Below are 20,026 nucleotides of genomic sequence, written 5' to 3' on the forward strand. Positions count from 1 at the left end.
TATGTGCCCACATCTGTTTATCCAAAAGCGACGAATAGATTAACTAAGGCAACCAATGGGAGGATATATTTGCAAGTGAAAAAAAATTGCCAGGCAAACACAGCCATAAAGTGTATCCTCTCTTCTTAAGAGGGATTAGTTCTACATTTTATCGGAGAGAACAGTGTTCAGGCTTGGAAAAGCAGAGGTGCTGAAGATCACAGATGCTCTAGCTAGCGGTGATGTTCATCAGGAAGTTCGTTTTTCAAGAGTATTGATGTAGACCACAAAAGGGCAAAGGTTTGGAGGGCTTCGGCATAAGGTGAAACAAAATGACAGTAATGTCCTACGGGAGCAGGTGGTCTCTGGAGAAAAGCAATTTATTAAGAAGTCATGGAAACGGCATGAAAAGCCTTATTTAACACAGGAAATAATAAGCAGTCTCATATTTGTTGGACCTAATACGTTTTAAATGTATTCATGTACACCTGTCTCTGCACAACAAAAAGTAAGTGGCCGAACACAGTGCGCTTGAAAACAAATTTTTCAGAGAATAGGGGCAGACACTCATTATCTAAATCATGTACTAAAACTCAATTAAATCTTTAAAGACTGTCTAACCAATTTCCAAATTATATTTGAGACCTTGAAAGACTGAAGCGTGTTACTCAGAAACAAGGCTCTCCGACTAGGAGATGGAATGGAAAGATGGAATGAAGCACTGTGCCCCAAGTTCTGACCCTTGGGGAAGAATTAGGATTGTGTTTGTGAGGATTAGGGAGGTCAACAAACAAGAGGTCTTGAGCTTATTCAAGGGTTTTAGAAATGTCATGGCAAGCAAGACAGTTACTTCATCTATGGATTCTAAAGTGCAGCCAAACAGAAAAAACTGAAATGTGTATTTACATACAGCAGGCTGTTAAGATATCCCGGCTTCTTGACCATCACGGATGAGGACCAAATATACACTGAGATTCCCCACTGGTTGCAAATGTCTGATTAATGAGAGATCTTTGTCTGAAGAACACACAAATAATCTACTATTTGTGGTTCCACTAGAAATGAATACAAGCTGTACAGTCAATTACTTAACATTGTACACCCAGGCTAGATTAACAGCATTTGAGCATACTCCCTTTAAGATCACCCATTCCTTTCTCTCTCTTGCCAGACTGCAGGTACAGAAGGAAGGGAATGGATAAACTCATTGTTTCAGGATGGATTAAATGGTGGTCATACTCCTAAATCAGACAAATATTTTTTTCTTTTTTTACTAGAAGATGGTAAGTAAATATCTGCGACCATGAGGGTAGTTTAAGAGCAGCAGAATACAGTAACCACAGGCACTGGCAACAGATAACTACACTATACCACCAATTGAACTCATAAGGGTTGATTGGTGGTGGTGTTGGTGATAGGAAGCCTTTGAATGAATATTTTGAGAGTTGGGAAACAAACCTATGTTTTCCCCCATGATCAGCCTCTTCCACTTTCTTTATGTAGAGACAATAACAACAGGAACTCACACCGGGCCCAGGAGAAATTGAAACTATGTACGCAATTGTTGATACCTTTTTATATTTTAAGAGGCATCATCTGAAATGTTGTCATAAATGATTCCTCATTTCAAAATCACACACAAGGGTGGATATGCACCACTTATCTGAACCATGCTCAACAGGTTAAAAAGGAATACATAACTTGGCAATTCCAAGCTCATTCTACTGGTGTCATTAACCTTTATAGAGCTAATATCTTACTTGGTACCATGCTCCCATCATCCTCCAAATGAAGAGCAACACGTTTATAAACTAGACCCATTTTTGTCACATGCAAAACTAGCAGGTGTGGAGGGGTAAGTGATTGGTAGATACTAGATTCAGAAGACGATCAAATTGCTACACATTTTGGCAAGGCAGGAGTGTATATCACTTGTCAAATAAGAGACTCTAGTTAACATTCTTCACAAACAATATGGAGTGTAATCCGACTAAAACAGTGCTAGAAGAGGTCACAAAATAAAATAAAACATAGTGCTGATCCAGGTGCTCCCATTTGTAGAAAGCAGTGTATTGAGTGAGAAGACTACAAGGAGGGCCTCCATAAAGATCTAGAACACAGAAGAATTAAACAGCACAAGTGCTTCATCCATTAAGCAATGTATTGCACAGTTAACATGCATGTTCCATCCTTCTTTTGGCTGAGTGGTACATCAAAGAACTAAGGCTATGAACAATCGGGGACATAAGAGAATATCCTATTTGTATCTCGACTAAGCACTGTACCTGGGCAGTTCCTTCAGCTGAATAATGGCCATTTCGATGCACACACAGAACACTAGTAGTATGACCAATATCTAAGTAACCTTGATGAAGACATTTTAAAACAGAAGGTGCATCATAGAATTTTGCTCCTCTGCTCTAATAGAACAACATTGGGTTAACATTCGGAATGGTAACAAAAAGAAAAGTGATCCAAAATTAGGTGCAGACAGTACATTCTATGACTTTTAGTTGCATAAACAAAAATACAGCCTTTCAGTTGCATAAACAAAAATACAGAATATTCAGTATGATATTGCAGAGAAATCTATTGTCTCCTAAAGAAAAGACATCCAAGTATTGCTTGCAAAAAAATACAATATATTTTTTCAAAAACATTTTCCCCAAACACAAATGAAAACTTTATAAAAGTTTACATTGGTATCAAAAACACACATGACTATTCCATTTATAAAAATTTGTGTTGCAAAAAAAATTGAATCCACACAGCTCCTTTGGAGCGCCATTATATATAACTGCAGCATTTGCTAGAGATTACATTGATCTCGTACTGTTCAAACTTCTGTTAACTCAATAATAAATTAAAGAAATATACAGCTATTCTATAAAATATTTAATGCCTGATGAAGTCCTATCCTTTGGGAATTAGCTGTTTTGGCTCTGAATAGGTCAGTTGATATCTATTATAGAAAAGATCTCAATTTCTGGGACTGAAGAGGTTTCATAAAATATGCAGCATTTTTTTTCTTTTGTTTTTTTTTACCAATAGTAGAAAATACATCATTTTTTGCGTTGTTTTTTTCTTTGCATATGCACGTTTTCTTAACAGTTGAAAAAAAATTGAGCTTATTATGAGTTTTTTCTTGGATGACAGCTGGGTTTAGCTTCACACTGACGGTGGAAATGAATGTGCAAGATGGCAGGATATAAGCAAATAAAACATTGCTTCCATGAACCTGAGAGATTCATCCAATGTGAAGACACCAACTGCCACATGTATTTAATACTTTCCTTGTTTTAGTCTTTCAATGTGGTAACAGAGTTTTAATGCTGGACCCAATTTTAATCCCATATATTTCATGATCATATCGCTCCTCAGCAACATTAGGGCTTTTCCATCAATTTCCTGGATGGGGACGAGATTTAGAAAACAAATATTTAAATTACACAATATTTGTAAAAGAAACAGTAGGACTGCAAACACTTAAAAGCTTTTCTAGCAAACTAATCTTCTCAACTTCAAAAAGCTTTCTAACATGAAGCAATTAAAACAGATGTTTCTTGATTCTAAAAAAAATGGTAAATTGGAAGTTCTGACCCTGATAAAATCCATCTAAGCTGTGGAACATCTGAAACACTGCTTTGTTCCTGGTGACCCAAGAAGAAACCCAAGATCAGTAGCCACATGCTGTTTGATACAAAAATCAATTTTAGATATTGATGCCAAGCTCTGGAAGGGCCTTTCAGTAGGCTAAACGAGGAAACACACCCGCTTGCTTTTGGTGAAGGAGGAAAATGCTACTTACCAGTATGCATCTGTTCTTGGCATGTAGAGCTGCAGAGTAGTACACTGTGCATTAGATCGCCACCTGGTGTTGGGCTCGGATGATTGCAGGTTGTTGTCTTCTAGGAAGAAGTCTTTGTTAGTCCCGATAGGTGACTCCTCCCTTGGACAATACTGCGCATGGGCATCGGCTCCATCCACAGATTGTTTTTCGCCATGATGGGAAATGATGGAGTCAGTAGAAGTAAAGAAAGAAGAATGTCCATGCGTATGTATCTAAGTAAGATGAAAACTGGAACGGATACAAGTCCCGGGGAGGCGGGAGGGCGTGTACTACTCTGCAGCTCTACATGCCAGGAACAGATGCATACTGGTAAGTAGCATTTTCCGTTCGAGGCATATGAGCTGCAGATAGTACACTGTGCATCGATTATGCAGCAGTATCCCCTCTAGCGGTGGTCACCTGTATCCGTTGCAGTTGTTTGAAAGAGAGTTTTAAGGACAGCTTGGCCTACTGCAGCTTGCTGCTTGGCTTACACATCAACACAATAGTGTTTAGTGAAGGTGTGTGGTGTAGACCATGTTGCTTCCTTGCATATGTCCTCTAGTGGTATATTTCCTAAGAAAGCCATAGAGGCTCCTATTTTGCGAGTGGAGTGCGCTCTAGGAGGAACTGTTAGTGTACGTTTAGCCTTTATATAGCATATTTGTATACACTTTACAATCCACCGTGCAATCCCGCCTTTAGAGATGGGGTTGCCTTTGTGCGGAGGAGAGAAAGCTACAAACAGTTGTTTAGTTTTTCGAAATGATTTAGTCCTGTCGATATATAGTAGAGTAGAGCTCTTTTAACATCTAGGGTGTGTAAAGCCCTTTCTGCTACCGAGTCAGGGTTTTGGAAAAACACAGGTAGCTCGACAGACTGATTGAGGTGAAAAGGAGTGACAACTTTTGGGAGAAATTTTGGATTAGACCTAAGAACCACTTTGTTAGGATGTATTTGAAAAAATGGTTCTTGTATAGTGAAAGCTTGAATTTCACTTACTCTTCTGAGAGAGGTGATAGCAACAAGGAAAGCAGTTTCCCATGTTAGGAATTGCAGCTCGCATCTATGTAGGGGCTCGAAAGGGGGTCCCATAAGTCTGGTAAGGACAACATTTAGGTTCCACACAGGAGAAGGAGGCAACCTGGGTGGGATTATCCTTTTCAAGCTTTCCATGAACGCTTTAATCGCGGGAACTCTGAAGAGAGACAGATGTTGTCTGTTTTGTAAATAAGCTGCAATTGCTGCAAGTGCAGGCGTATGGAAGAATATGCCAAATTAGACCTTTGTAGATGTAGAAGGTAACAAATGATATTCTGGATGGAAGCATCCAGGGGGTCAATTTGATTATTTGTGCAATACATTGTGAATCTTTTCCATTTAGCAGCGTAACACGCTCTGGTAGTGGGTTTTATGGCTTCTTTAATAATGTCCATACAGTCTGGTGGTAGGTTTAAATAACCAAACTCTAAGACTTCAGGAGCCAGATCGCCAGATTCAGTTGGTGCGGGTCTGGGTGCCTGATTTCGCCATGGTTCTGTGTTAACAGAGATGGAGTGAGCCGCAACTTTTGGTGTGGAACTAGAGAGAGTTCCAGCAACGTGGTGAACCACAGTTGGCGTGCCCACGTGGGAGCTACAAGGATTAGTTTGAGAGACTGTTGTCTGAGCTTGCGCACCACTAATGGAATTAGTGGGAGAGGCGGAAAAGCGTACGCAAATCTGCCTGACCAGTTCATCCATATCACATTGCCTTCGGACAGTGGGTGTGGAAACCTGGCGGCGAAGGCTGGGCATTTTGCATTTTCGTGGGTGGCAAATAGGTCTATGTGTGGATTACCCCACTGTTGGAAGAATGGCTGAAGAACTTGTGGATGCAATTCCCATTCGTGAATCTGTTATGACTGCTGACTCAACAGATCTGCTATCTGATTGTGAACTCCTGGAAGGTGTTCCGCTAGCAGATGTATGTTTTGAGGAATGGCCCATCTCCAAATGTCTTGTGCAAGCTGGGACAGTTGCAGAGAGTGTCCCCCCCTGTTTTTGAATATAGTACATGGCTGTCATATTGTCCGTCCGGATGAGGACAGCCTTGCCTTGCACGTGAAGTTGGAAGGACTTGAGTGCTAGGAATATTGCTAGCAGCTCGAGATGGTTGATATGGAGTAGCCGCTGTTGAGCGGTCCATAGACCCTGAGTGGTATGTCGTAAGAGATGGGCTCCCCATCCTGTGAGGGATGCGTCTGTTGTGAGCACTACTTGTGGAACTGGCTCTAGGAACGGCCGCCCCTTTGTCAGGTTTTTGGAGTTCCACAACTGCAGAGAGCGATGTGTGCGGCTGTCCACCAACACCAGGTCTGTTAGTTGACCGTGAGCTTGGTTCCACTGTCGTGCTAGACACTCTTGTAACGGACGCATTTGCAATCTTGCGTGTGGAACTATGAAGATGCAAGATGCCATCATGCCTATGAGTTTCATGAACACTCTGGCTGGGAGAGACTGTTGGTGTTGAAACACAGCAACTAAGTTTTGAATGCTCTGTATCCTGGCTGGACTGGGATAAGCTAGAGCTGTAGTCGTGTCTATTGTAGCTCCTAGATACTGATGTACGTGTGAAGGCTCTAGGTGCGGCTTGGTGTAGTTTATTGTAAACCCTAAGTTGTGCAACGTTTGGATCGTCTGATGTGTGTGTGTAACACACTGACTGGCCGATTTGGCTTTTATGAGCTAATCGTCTAGATGAGGGAAGACACGGATCAGTTGTCTTCGCAGATGTGCTGCTACTACTGCTAGGCACTTTGTGAATACTCTTGGTGCCGTCGTCACCCCAAATGGAAGGATAGCGTTGTCCTTCCGGTACAAACCTTAGATATTTCCTGTGAGCAGGATGTATGGGGATGTGAAAGTAGGCGTCTTTCAGATCTAGTGTAGCAAGGAAGTCTTCCGGTTGCAGCAGTGGAAGCACTTGTTGCAGAGTGATCATATGAAAATGATCTGATTGTATGTAATGGTTGAGGGGCCTGAGGTCTAGAATCGCTCTTAGGGTCCCGTCTTTCTTGGGAATTAGAAAATACAGCGAGTAAACCCCCGTCCCTTGCTCCTGTAAAGGAACTAACTGAATCGAACCCTTCTGTAGAAGGGACAGAACCTCTTGCTGAAGCAGAGCTAGATGATCGATAGACATTGGACGCTGTCTGGGAGGTATGTGTGGAGGGGTTGCTGTAAGTTCTAGGCAGTAGCCATGTTGGATAATCTGTCTTACCCACTTGTCTGTTGTAATGGAGTTCCAGACAGGCAGGAACTGTGTTAGTCTGCCCCCTACAGGAGTGGAATGCTGCGGGGGGAGCGTAGCGAAGTCATTGCTTAGGGGCGGAAGAGGCTCGAGTGTTGTTATTACCTCTACCTCTGCCCTTGGTATTATTGCCTCTGTATCCTCCTCTGTAGTAACCCTTGTTGGAGGAGGTTTGTGTCTTGAAAGACGTGTTAGTGTCTGTTCCAGTTTGTTTGGAGCCGCCCCTGTAAAAGGAGCGATGAAAGGAACCTCGAGCTGGCGTAGACTGTAAGGCCCCCATAGACTTGGCAGTGTCTGTGTCTTTTTTCATTTTTTCAAGGGTAGTGTCTACCTCTGGGCCGAATAATTGGTTCTGATTAAAAGGCTGGTTCAAAATGGTGGTTTGTACTTCTTGTTTGATCCCTGAGATGCGTAGCCACGAATGTCTCCTAATAACGACACTGGTATTAATAGCCCTAGATGCTGTGTCTGCGGCATCTAGTGCGCATTTGATGGAAGCGTTAGATATTAACTTGCCTTCCTGTATGAGGTCAGTAGCTTGATCTTTGTACTGGTCTGGGAGGTGCTCAAGCAATTTCTCCAATTGGTCGTGGTGAGCCCGATCATAACGAGAGAGGAGGGCTTGTGTATTAGCTACGCGCCATATATTGGAATCCTACGCAGCTATTCTCTTGCCTGACGCATCAATCATTTTGGATTCTTTGTCAGGCGGGGGTGCTTCACCAGAAGTCTGAGAATTGTCCCTTTTACGTGCATTGGACACCACTAAGGAGTCCAGTGGTAGATGTCCTTTAATATAGACTGGGTCTGAGGGTGCAGGTCTATATTTCTTTTCAATCCTGGGGTTTAAAATTCTGGTCTGCAAAGGATCTTTAAAGACCTCAGTAGCATGCTTAACCACTCCTTTGATCATGGGAAGAATTTGAGCAGATCTCTGAGACTGCTCAAAAGTATCTAAGAGAAAATCTACCTCAATGGCCTCAGAATGCATGGAGACACCATGGTATGTAGCAGCTCTGTTTATTAGCTGGCCAAACCCAATAGTATCCTTAACTTAGAATATCCCCAGGCGTCAGATTGGATCCAGAAAACTTTCTGCAGCAGCACCTCTGCCGCTGGGGGCGGTGCCGCACGGCTCTGCCCTGAGGTCGACGGACGTGACGTCAGCGGAACCATATATGCCCCTACCGGCGGACTGACGTAAATTTTCGTCGGAGAAGCTTTTCCGCGCCACAACGTGGAGCCACCACCAAAAAACTGTTGGAATAGCTGTTCTAATCAAGCTCTGAGGATCTTCGAGGAAACATGGCGGCAGGCTGACGCCCGTCGTGTGAGCTCCTGAGAACGAGGAGAAAGAATGGCATAGCATAGTGGAGGATATGGCGCTAGTCGGCTGGATTTGGTGGAAGACGGTGGAAAATGCGTAGTATATGCAATGAGTCTGTTTTGGAAGCTTGCAGTGAGTTTGCGGTGATTTATTTGCAATGAATTAAGCCTGGGACTTACCCCCTCATGGGAGTTGACGTGGAGCTCTGTGGAGGAACCCGGGGTAGAGTGGCGGCACGCTGGAGGCGAACGCAAGCTGCCTCTCTGCTGGCTGAGTTCTGGGTCGGCAGAGGCAGTACTAGACGGCAGGAACCCGGAAAAAGGCTTGTGGAAAGTGGCTGCGTCTTCAAAGAGCTGCCTTCTAGTTGCATAATTTTCATAATCCGGAAGTAGTAGACACTTTTCTGGCTCAGATGGAGGGATGAGCATCTAGAATTATTGTGCAAATATCGCCGCGATAGGATGTTAAATATGTACATAAGAGCCGGTTACTCCTATATCATTTTTCATTTGTGGATATTGGTATTCTTTCTCCTCGGGAATGGAGGGGTCACGAAGGGCGGTTGTAGCTCCCAGGGAGTAAAATGGAGTTTTCCCATGGGGTGGGGTCACAGGGTGTAGGGAGCATAGGGATAAGAATGCTAAATTTGAAGAGGAAGGAGAAGGCAAAGGTAATTAAATATAATTTTGGTTTCAGTCAACAACTTCCAGTACACCATGTGCCTCATTAGCGATTGGATGGTGGCCAATAAATTAAAACTCAACTCCGACAAGACTGAGTTTATCCTGACTGGAGGCCCCTCTAACCCATGGAACTCTAACTTCTGCCCCCCCCCCCTCCTTAGGCACTCCTCCCTGTCCTGCAGAATATGCTAAAAGCCTGGGGGTTATAATCTGCCAAGACGTATCCATGAAGCCTCAGATTAGCGCAGTTTTGTCATCTTGCTTCTTCCACCTTCGTAGAATTCAAAAGATCTCTAAATTCTTAACCACGGAGGACCTAACCCTCGCTATCCTGGCCCTGGTAATCTCCCGCATTGACTATGCCAACTCACTCTACGTTGGCATTCCTGCCTACCAGCTTCGCCGTCTGCAACTGGTACAAAACCAGGCCGCTAGGCTCATCTTTCACCAACCGAGACACCACCTTGTTCGTCTCCTGTTGAAGAGTCTTCACTGGCTCCCGGTGGCCAAACGCTGTGAATTCAAACTAGGCTGCATCACGTTCAAAGAATTGGCCGGTCTTGGCCCAGCTTTCATCTCCTCTTTGACCCACCGTTATCTCCCTTCCCGCGATCTTCGCTCCTCCCACTTGGCCCTACTTACCATCCCCACCTTCAAACGTAAGAAACACGGTGGTCTTAGATTCTCTTTCCTTGCCCCCCACTTCTGGAACTCACTCCCCCTGGAATATATATTAACTACATCTTACACCCACTTAAGATCCCTTCTGAAAACCCTGTTGTTTTGTCAGGCTTACGAGTAACGCAATGCCCACCTTTCACTCATCTGCTGCCCCAGGTTCACAGCGCCATGAAACCGCCTGGTGAAAGTGCGCTTTATAAATAATTTTAACATAACATAACATTGTGCAACAGATTGCATAACCTGGGAGAAAACATCCCCAGTTCATGGTCAGAAGCCACTATCACCTTAATACTGAAACCCAATAAACCCAATAAATATCCACAGAAAGTAGACTCCTATAGACCTATATCCCTTTTAAACGCTGATTATAAGATCTATTCGGGTATCTTGGCCGCATGAGTGGCAAAGGTGATAAAAGAGGTTGTGCACTCTGATCAAAAGGGCTTCATTCCAGGGAGGCAATTAAATGAGCTTACATTTCAGATGATAGGAGCTGTGGATATTGCTGAAGCACGAAATATTCCCTTGACAGTAGTAGCAGTAGATGCTGCTAAAGCTTTTGATCAAGTTAACTGGAAATATTTGTGGGAGGTCCTTATTGGGTTCAATTTCCCCAAACATTTGGTGAGAGCGGTGAAAAACCTTTACCAGAGCCCTAGAGCCAAGGTCTTGACCAATGGGGAGTTATTAAATTGGTTCAGCATAACAAGAGGTACAAAACAGGGATGGTTTCTGTCTCCGCTTCGGTTTAATTTATATATAGAGCCCTTGGCTAATTCGATTAGGGGCGGATACTACGATTCTCCCCTTCACTTTTAATGGGTTTATAGTGAAATTGGGATTTTACGCAGATGATCTGATTTTATATACAATTAATCCATCCTCAAGAGGTAGTACCTAGCTTGATGAGAAAAGCTTAGGGTTTGGTTCAATCTCCGGCTATAAGGTTAACATAGATTAAACAGAGATTATGCAATGGAACCAGGAAATAGCCATTCAGGGAGTTAAAATGCGAATGCGTTATTTGGGGGTGATCATTACACAGAATCTGGAAGATATCCCAAGAGAAAACAGGAAGAAAGTAAGTCGGAAGATTTCCTCTACATTGCGGAAATGGGCGAATTTACCGTTAAATATTTATGGTAGGGTAAACCTTATAAAGATGGCTATATTCCCGAAAGTTACTTTTCTTTTTAATTCTATTTCCTTAACTTTTAAAAAGGACGATATAGCTAATTTACAGGGGAAGATTAGTAGTTTTATTTGGGCGTCTAAAGGGCCAAGGGAAGCCTGTGGGAAGCTGAGGAGGAAACTGGGGGCAGGGGGATTGGCATTACCAGATCTGCTTGTGTACTGCTACGCTTTCCACTTCAAAAGTTTTCGTATGTTAGCAAATAAGCCAGATAGGTCATCCCTGGGTGTATTGTTTACAGCAATGCTTGGAGAGGTGAGTCAAAGACAGCGTCATTTTTTGTTTAAGTATGGCGACTCAAAGTTTTTTAAAAGGTCAGATTTAAGTTTTGAGCATGGCATTAGGAACAAATTTGTATGCCTGAAAACAACTACGAATCCCATATTACTCGATGCGGGCACCAATATGGGAATCCCCGGGTACCCCCACATGTTTGAACAATCAACTCAGTCAACAGCTAAAAGATGGGGGTATTTTCTATTGTGCGGACCTTATGATAGATGGAAGCCTAGTGAGCTGGAAGACGCTTAGCAATCTGACTAGAGGGAAGTTAACAAGGTTCAAATATTATCAATTGGGCTCCTGGTGGGCAGAACACGATTGGGCACAGGAGGGAGAAGACCCCAAGCTAGAACAGATAACAAGAGCAGATCACTGGGAGAAATAAATCTCTTACTGGTATTGGGCCTTTGCAGATGCAGAAGACACGTTAGAGACCAATATTAGAAAATTATGGAGTGCAGAGCTTAAAGATAAGAAAGCAGGTACCACATGGGCGAAATCCTTCGATGTGCTATGAGCAGTTGTGAAACCAGCTTCATTTAAGCGTAACCATTTATTCACTACCCACAGAGTTTATTGGTCTCCGTTGAAGTTATCAAAGGTTACAGGCAATAAGTACTGCTGCCCAAGATGTAAGCATGAAGGAGCGGACGATATTCATATGTTCCTGGAATGCTTAAAAATTGCGAAATATTGGTCAGAGGTTTGTAACTTTCTGGGAGAGCTATGAGGCAAACAAATTAAGGTAAGCCGACATTTGGTATTCTTTGGGCTCCTGCAAGATGAAGAGATGGAGAAGGAGGTTGGTTCTAAGCTCATTTTCTACGTGGCTTTACTTGCAAGGCGTGAGATATGTAAGAAGTGGAAATCAGAGGATGCCCCATCTTTTGCTGAATGCCTAAAAAGTGTTATACTAACAAGTGAATCCGATATGGCCTGTGACCCAATTAGTAAGGATAAGATTTGGTTTGATGGAATGGAAAGAAAAAACAAGTGGGTCCAATGATTAAGCCAATGGTGCTGGCCGCTCTGATGTCCCCAGAGATTCCTTCCAAGGGCGGCATAGAGAAACGGGGACGGGTTTCAGAAACGGCACTCTCCATAAGGAGTACGGCTTCCTCTCTCTGATGGTCATAAAACTCAGTATAGAGAGATATGAAGAGACTCAACATGACAGTTGGCAAAATGAGGACGAAAAAAACAAGACACACTGTTAGAATATGTAAACAGTGTGCAAAAATGATGAAAAGACATGGAATGGTGAAAAACAGCACCATAAAGGAAAGTGCCAGGCACTGTATATTGCAAACTAGTAAAGGGGAAGAGCAGAGCACCGCTCTGAGAAGCAACCCCGCAAAAGTGAAGGCCAACCACCCTTGGAGGTAAATGAAGATGTAAACCACAACATGACAGACGACAAAGTCTGCAACCTTAATGTATAATCATGAAGGACAACAAGTCCGGAACACAGGAGCTAGGACAATTGACCACAAGACTGCACCAAAAAGAGACGTTGTATCCCCAATAAGAGACCTATAAAATGTGGCAGAGGCAATAGACTTCAAACCAATGGAGCATAGGGGTGGTAAGAGCCCCCAAGGCGATACAGAAGGGGAGAGAGGGGGTGGGAAAAAACATGAATAGATCCCACACTGTACCACCCAGGGCATAGGGTTGGAAAGGATACATGACACATGAGCATACCGTCCAATTACGAGAATGGGCGGAGTAGAGCAATTAAAAAAGAATGAAGCATTCTGTGTCGGTGTGAAGTGAAAACATCACCCTGCAGAAGGGTGAATCCACCCGGAGGGAGGCGAGTGTAGAAAACTCAACCTGAAAAGGTCCTCGCAGAACTGGGAGGACGGGCGGGCGTTAAGGAATCTGCGGCTAGAGTATGTCTCTACCAGATACATCGTTACCGAAGGTAAGTGACTCGTTCATCTGATAGAGACATCTAGCCTCAGATTCCTTAACTTAGAATAGATACCAAAGCCATACCCATAGGGGAGGCGGGTCTGCGACTGAACCCCAATAAGTTGCAGAGGCAATGTAGCCATCAGCAAGGTGACTACCCACGTTGGGGACAACAAGTCGGCGCAGCCACACCAGACCATGAAGCTCAGAAAGAGCAAAAAACATTGGGAGGCAAAGGCACCACAAGCCGTCAAAGGACAGCACGAAAACTCCTGTATATACACCGGATGAGAGAAAGAAAACATATGCTAGATATGTCTGTGGGCAAGTTCATGACCTCGCAAGAAGTGGAACTGAACCCAGGGTCTGATGTATTCGCAGGATCTGACGTGCTGACCGTAAATAAAACTCAGAGGAAAGACAACTGGCATGACAGAGTCTATACATACCGGTCCAGTATGTACAACAGTGGAAAAAAGCACTGTGGAATCCTGTACCAGCCAAATACGTAGGACAATATTGGCAAGATGCCGTTCCATAATCAGAAAGTGCCAGTAGTTCTAGAAACAGAAAACATGCCTTTGGAGAGTCACGTCGTTACCAGGCATGTGAAAAGGCTGAGGCAACCAGCGAAGCACCCAAAATAGGAATATAGTAAAAATGATAGCCAAGTGGAAGACTGGACAAAACAGAAGCATACCGTGTGGACGGACAAACCACACAAAGTTTAACAAGAACCATTCTGTAGGGTTACATGAGCAGCCCCAATGCGAGATAATAAGCAGCCAACCGGCCAAAAAAGGGGAACTAGGCCAAGGGGCACCAGGTAAGCTGGACACCCACTTAAGAGCCCGTAGGCGAGCAGTTCGGGTCAATGACCATGGGCACCGAATGAAGAAACGTTGACACATGATTTTGCTGTGTAACAGCACAGACTAGATATAGAGGCAAAAGAAATACGCTCAGAAATGAAGCGTCACACATGAAAACTAGGGTGTGCGAAAAGTACCAATAGTCATGAGAAAGCAGAATTGGACAGAACATTGTTAAGACCAGTAAGCCCCTCACCCGGGAGGAGCAACGGTCCCCCGTAAGATAGAGGAGGAGACAGAGCTAGACACGACAGCCGGAAACATGCAGGATCAACCAAATGTTCCAGGGGTCCCAAAAGTGAGTCTCCTAAAGAGAACACTGCCCTTAAGAGTGGTGACAGCAAGAACTCAAGCAGGAGTGTTGAAAACACCTGTGCGGAAAACAGCAGGGAATGTGTAAAAAAATTCCTGATGGGAAAGTGGCCAGAAAACGAGGGCACAAGGCAATAAACAGTAGAGAGGCAGAGGGCAAAGCCGCCACCTGTAAAGACAAACCCAGTAATGGCTAAAGTATGGAGAACTGTTACTCGAACCCCGAAAGGGGAGGGGAGAACCAGCACCACAGCAGTGGAAGAAACTACGCAAAGGCCCTATGATAGCAATTATACCAGGGTGCATTTCTAGGTTACGTCCACACTAAGAAACGTGCCACACAGTGGTTGTTTCCTGGCGCAAAATGAGGAGAGCTAGGGCCAACTGCACCAAGAGTGCTATAGAGCGATGCTACCGTTAGGATCGGAGAAAAGCAGAAAAAGAGGCCCACAGCAAGACTGTTGCAAAAAAGTCCATAGGAGCGTACCAAGGCTAACGCAGCCACCGAATTGCATAGAAATACCCCACATAGGGTAAGTGTCAACTCCTGCAATGCTGTAATTTGGCAGCATATAGCTGAAGCCATCTTGGATTTAGCAGCCATTTTGTATGCCATGTGCTACCACGTGCTCACCATGTACTCTGTCCTACCCTTCTGTCGTCTGCTCTTGTATTCTGCCTAGTGACAAGGTATATTTAGCCTCTTCTGTTCTGCACATGCTCAGTTGAGCTTGCAGCTGTCTTTGCAGCTGCTATGAGTCTGTAACTGTCAGGATGTGTTTACTAGAATTAGCAACTGTTAGCTCCTCCCACTTGATGATTGTACATTTTCTGTATGACCTTATATGTACCTAAAACCTTTGTTTTGTACTGGTACCGCCTTCTTTTTAGCCCCTGTATAAAAGGACCATGCTCCTTCTGTTCATTGTGCTGCTTCATACATTACCGAAGGGTGTTCTGTGAATGTAGCTCCACCTCATGAGGTCAATTAAGTAGTATGTTTTATATTCCAGTTTCCGTGCCAACTGCTTTCCTATTGGTCGGAGGACTTTGTGCAGAGAAGGGCGAACCCCTAGTACTGGTAGGCCTTGCTGAGGCCCACCACGAAAAATTGGCGCCCAACATGGGACTCATCGGCGACTCGGATGCCCGAAGGAGTGGTCGAAACGAAGGATTGGAATCTCGCTACGGATGATCATTGCCCGAGGAGACCCGCGTCTTGGCAAACCACAGCGTTTTTCCTCTCTGTCTGATCTGACCATCCAGGTGGTGCCAGTCCTCGACTGAGATCTCTTCTGTTAATTCGCCGTGCAGTGACCGTTTGGTCGATTTAAGAACTTGGCAGTTGGAATCTGGACACCAAGTGATTGGTAAGCGTTGTTGTGCTGCAACACTTGCTGTTGGTTTGACGCCTGAGATTGGTAAGGTCGTTTTTAGGACGCTTGCTGTGGCTTTGTGGAATTGTATTGGCCAATTTGGATTTGTAAGTGATTGATATATGAATTGCAATTTATATAGGCAGGTAATGAGGAGAATTTTCTCTGTTTTGAATTGATTTGAACGGCACATTGTACAAGAGTACCTTAAGTGCTACTTTGGACATAATACTGCATATTCTGCACTATTTTTGGCATGCCTGTTTCTAGCACACTTCGTAGGATGTGTTGCTTTTGTAGTGGTACCAGTTTGAGACTTGATGAAGCACAACCGGCTCCCCAGAAGGGAAGCCTAATAGGGACATGTATATTAAGTATGGTATTTCTTCTATAATGTACAACACGTTATGGAATAAATATACTCGTAAGGATCAGGAGCTGCGTTGGCCTATGCATGGGTCATTTGATTTGCGAAAGATTCAGTATGTGGAACAACGAATGTTTAAGCGAAAGGCTAGGCAAGACATGTTTGACTGTGTACGAATGTGGGAGAAAGAAGCATGAGCAAGCCTTGATTGAAATAGAACAGCGTAAGAATATTCATACGAAAGCATTAGAAATGAAAAATAAAGAAATGAAGGAACTACAAGAGAGAGAAGATGGGAAGCGCCATTTACAGGTAACTGGCCAATATGATGTTCGGCGGCCACTTTATCCTATCCGTAATAAACCGCAAGATGATTTCTTGTTATTAGATCGTTCTCCGCCTCCGTATAGTTTTCCATCTGCTGCTCGTTGAGTCAGATGAGGACTCTCCTGCAGACTAGGAAAAGCACATGAAACTCATTCTATGTTGTCCGCTGAGCGTGCATCTCAGCTTAGATCTGCTGCTCGTAAAGCCGTTCATGGTGTTGCCCCTGCTTCTGAACTTTTAGATGACATAAAAAGTTGGCAAGAAAGGGAGCAAATATATTTTACCGAGGTATTTGCCGCAGAAGTCATTGAGCGGTTTAGGAAACATTCTGAGGAATTAGAGCCCGTTGATATAGCAAATGACTGTAAGCAAATGCGGGATGGTCTTTTTGTTTTCTCTCATGTGGCTGACACAATCAGACGTTTGGTTAAATTGCGTGCTGATGCAGTCCGTTTGCGAGAGGAGAAAAAGGCAGCAGAGGCAGCTGCACAAACATCTCAGATCAGCGTGACACAGGCTTCTACTTCTGAAACAGATAAGAATGTAGTAGTGCATGTGAGACCTATGCGGGAAGCCGCACCTTTGTATGTTCCTCCTAGAGGCGAGGGAACAGATGATAATACGGATTCCGTTGATGCAAAGGGTTATTTTGTTTATAATTGGGTTTACACTCCTTGGAATAGAGCAGATGTCATGGCTCTTAAAACTGCATTACCTGATCCGCGGAAACATCCAGCAGGAAGTTGAGGGTGCTATTAGCTCTTGTACTATGACTCTGCCTGATATTGACTTATTTTTCAGATTGATATTACCCCCTGATATATGGAGAACTGTACATAGAGTTGATGATAATGCGACTTTTGGTGCATTATGGAAAGATTTAGAACAAATGGATGGAGAAAGAGAACCCGCACAGAAGCTCTGTCAGTTAATTTTAGATCTCTCCGCAGTTATTATAGTTAATTTAAAGACAATTATGCCCCCTAAAAAGATAGATTGGACTGTATTAGTGTCTTGCAAGCAAAGGCAGATGAATCAGTTTCTGACTTCTTTACACGCTTTGAGGAAGCATTCCACGATTTTAGTGGTCAGTCATCGACAGATGACACCGGCAGGCATCTGTTTGTCGATAAATATGTTGCAAACCTGTTGCCAGGAATAGCTAGTCACCTAAAGGCCAGTGAGAGTTCATGGACTACCTCTTCTCCGGTTTCTCTCTTAACTATGGCCCAGTATTATGAACGCCAGGAGTTAGAAGCGAAGGGTAGTGAGGATAAGAAGACTAAAGAGTTAAAAACGAAGGTTATGTTGGCTCAGGCTTATGGTCCACCTTCTAGAGGCAATGATAGAGGTGGACGTGGATCTTATGGTTCGTCTTTTCCTTCTTCTACTCGTTCAAATTTGTCTGTTGACCAGTGTGCATACTGCAGGAAATTTGGACATTGGGCTTCTGATTGTCCAGCATTAAGTGCTCAGCAGTATCCACGTGGACGGGGACAAATGCGAAATGGTTCAGGATATTCAGGACCTAGAGGAAGCACGGATGATCGTGCTAGGTTTGATTCTAATATGCGTAAACAGGATGGGTTTAATACTTTTGACAGACGAAATCAATATCAAATGTCCGATTATGTGCCGTCCGATTTACAAGATTCAGTTTATGCATAGGATTGCCTAGGATGGCGTAAGGAATCAGTTGAAGTTCCAGTAGATCAGAAGGGTCCCTATGTTACAGCACATGTTTTGGGTTCTACTGATCAGTTTCTGGTTGATACAGGAGCTACTTGTAGAGCCTTACCTAAACACTTGGTTCCAAGGGCTTCCCTGTCTGGCTTAACTAATACATCGATAGGTTTCGATGGAACACCTTCCCTTAGCCCACTATCACAACCACTTACATTCCATGTTGACAAATTTACTGCTCCATGTCCAATTTTGATTTCTCCGAACACACCAGACACTATTGTGGGTCTTGACCTGCTCAAACATTTCAAGGCTACGATACGGTGTTCTCCGGAAGGAGTACGTTTTATCTTAAATGACAACTACCCCGTGATTGAGAGATCTTGTGTTGTTAAAGAGGATATTGCATTAGCTTCACTCCCTAGTGCTTTGTGGGCTACTTCAGACACTGATGTAGGGCAAATGGTTATCCCACCAGTACATATTAGTGTCTAGGAGGGCGCGTCATTGCCACAATTGCCTCAATATAAAATTTCTCAAGAAGGCGAAGAAGCACTTATACGCATTGTCTATGATTTGATTAAAGTGGGAGTTGTGGAAGAAGTTCCTTATAATGTTTGCAACAGTCCTATTCTTCCTATTTTAAAAAAAGACACTGACACTAGGATTTACAGATTCATCATTAATTTGCGAGAAGTTAACAAGATTATAGTGCAGCAATACCCTGTGGTTTCTGACATAACGACACTGCTTACCTTAGTTCCTCCGACAGCAACTACATTTTCTGTAATTGATCTGAAGAACGCTTTCTTCTCGATTCCTATTCATCCTGATAGCCAATATTTGTTCGGTTTCACTTTGAATAATAGATCGTACAGATTTTGTAGAATTCCTCATGGGTACACTGAGAGTCCGAGCATTTACAGTCAAGCACTAAAAAGACAACTTGATTCTTTCCCCCCCCCCCCTAAAGGAGTGGCTCTCATACAATATGTCGATGACATCTTGTTGGCAGCCAATACGCCTGAACAGTGTGAAAAATGTACTTTGTCTTTATTTTCTTGCTACACACCACCATAAAGTGTCACAGAAGAAATTGCAATATTGTAGACCGAAGGTTACCTACTTAGGTCACCTTCTGTCTAAGGAGGGTCGTGCACTTACACCAGATCGCATTCAAGCAATTTTAGACACACTAGTACCTTCTACGTAGAAAGATGTCCGTGCATTCATTGGTCTGACTTCGTTTTGCAGGCAATGGATATTAGGTTTTCACACATTGTTAAACCCTTGTTAGCGCTTTTGACTAAAGACACTCCAATGCCCCTTCCATGGACAGATGAATGCCAGGATGCTTTTCGTCAGCTACGACAAGCTCTTTGTTCTGCACCAGTGTTAGGCACTCCAGATTATCTGAAGGTTTTTACACTCTATGTACATAAGAAAGATGGGTGTGCATTGTCAGTTTTAGTACAGATACACGGTGATAAGCAGCATCCCTGTGCATACTTTTCAGCGATTCTTGATCCTGTTGCCCGTGCAGTGCCTGGGAGCTTCCGTTCAGTTGCAGCAACAGCTGTGTCCATACGTCAGAGTGAAGGGATAGTTTTGTCACAAACTGTTGGTGCTAGTACCCCATGCAGTAGATGCCCTTTTGTATCAAACTAGGACGTAACATTTGACTAGTGCTCGCTTGACAGGATACGAGTTGACATTGTTAGCCCCTCACATTACACTGAAGAGATGTGCGACACTAAACCCAGCTACTTTGTTGCCATATCCAGTGACTCAGACTCAGCCACAGGAGTTTCACGATTGTATCTTCCTTACTGAGGAACAGACAAAGGGTTGCGTCGATTTTCAAGGCACGCCCCTTTCAGATGTAGATGGGGAACTGTGAGTTGA

The 20,026-nt window shown here is 43.7% G+C and overlaps 1 protein-coding gene across 1 annotated transcript in view; it reads right to left on the reverse strand.

The window, feature by feature from the left end:
- Nucleotides 1–2,122: 2,122 nt before the first annotated feature.
- Nucleotides 2,123–20,026, reverse strand: part of SCML2 (Scm polycomb group protein like 2) — a 747,375-nt gene continuing 729,471 nt past the window's right edge. Inside the window, exon 16 of the mRNA XM_078658111.1 lies at nucleotides 2,123–3,387. Coding sequence (XP_078514237.1) covers nucleotides 3,262–3,387 — 126 coding nt within the window. The 3' untranslated portion in view covers nucleotides 2,123–3,261. The remainder of the gene's footprint in view (nucleotides 3,388–20,026) is intronic.

This window comes from Lissotriton helveticus, chromosome 8 (assembly GCF_964261635.1).
Source record: "Lissotriton helveticus chromosome 8, aLisHel1.1, whole genome shotgun sequence".
NCBI lineage: Eukaryota > Metazoa > Chordata > Amphibia > Caudata > Salamandridae > Lissotriton > Lissotriton helveticus.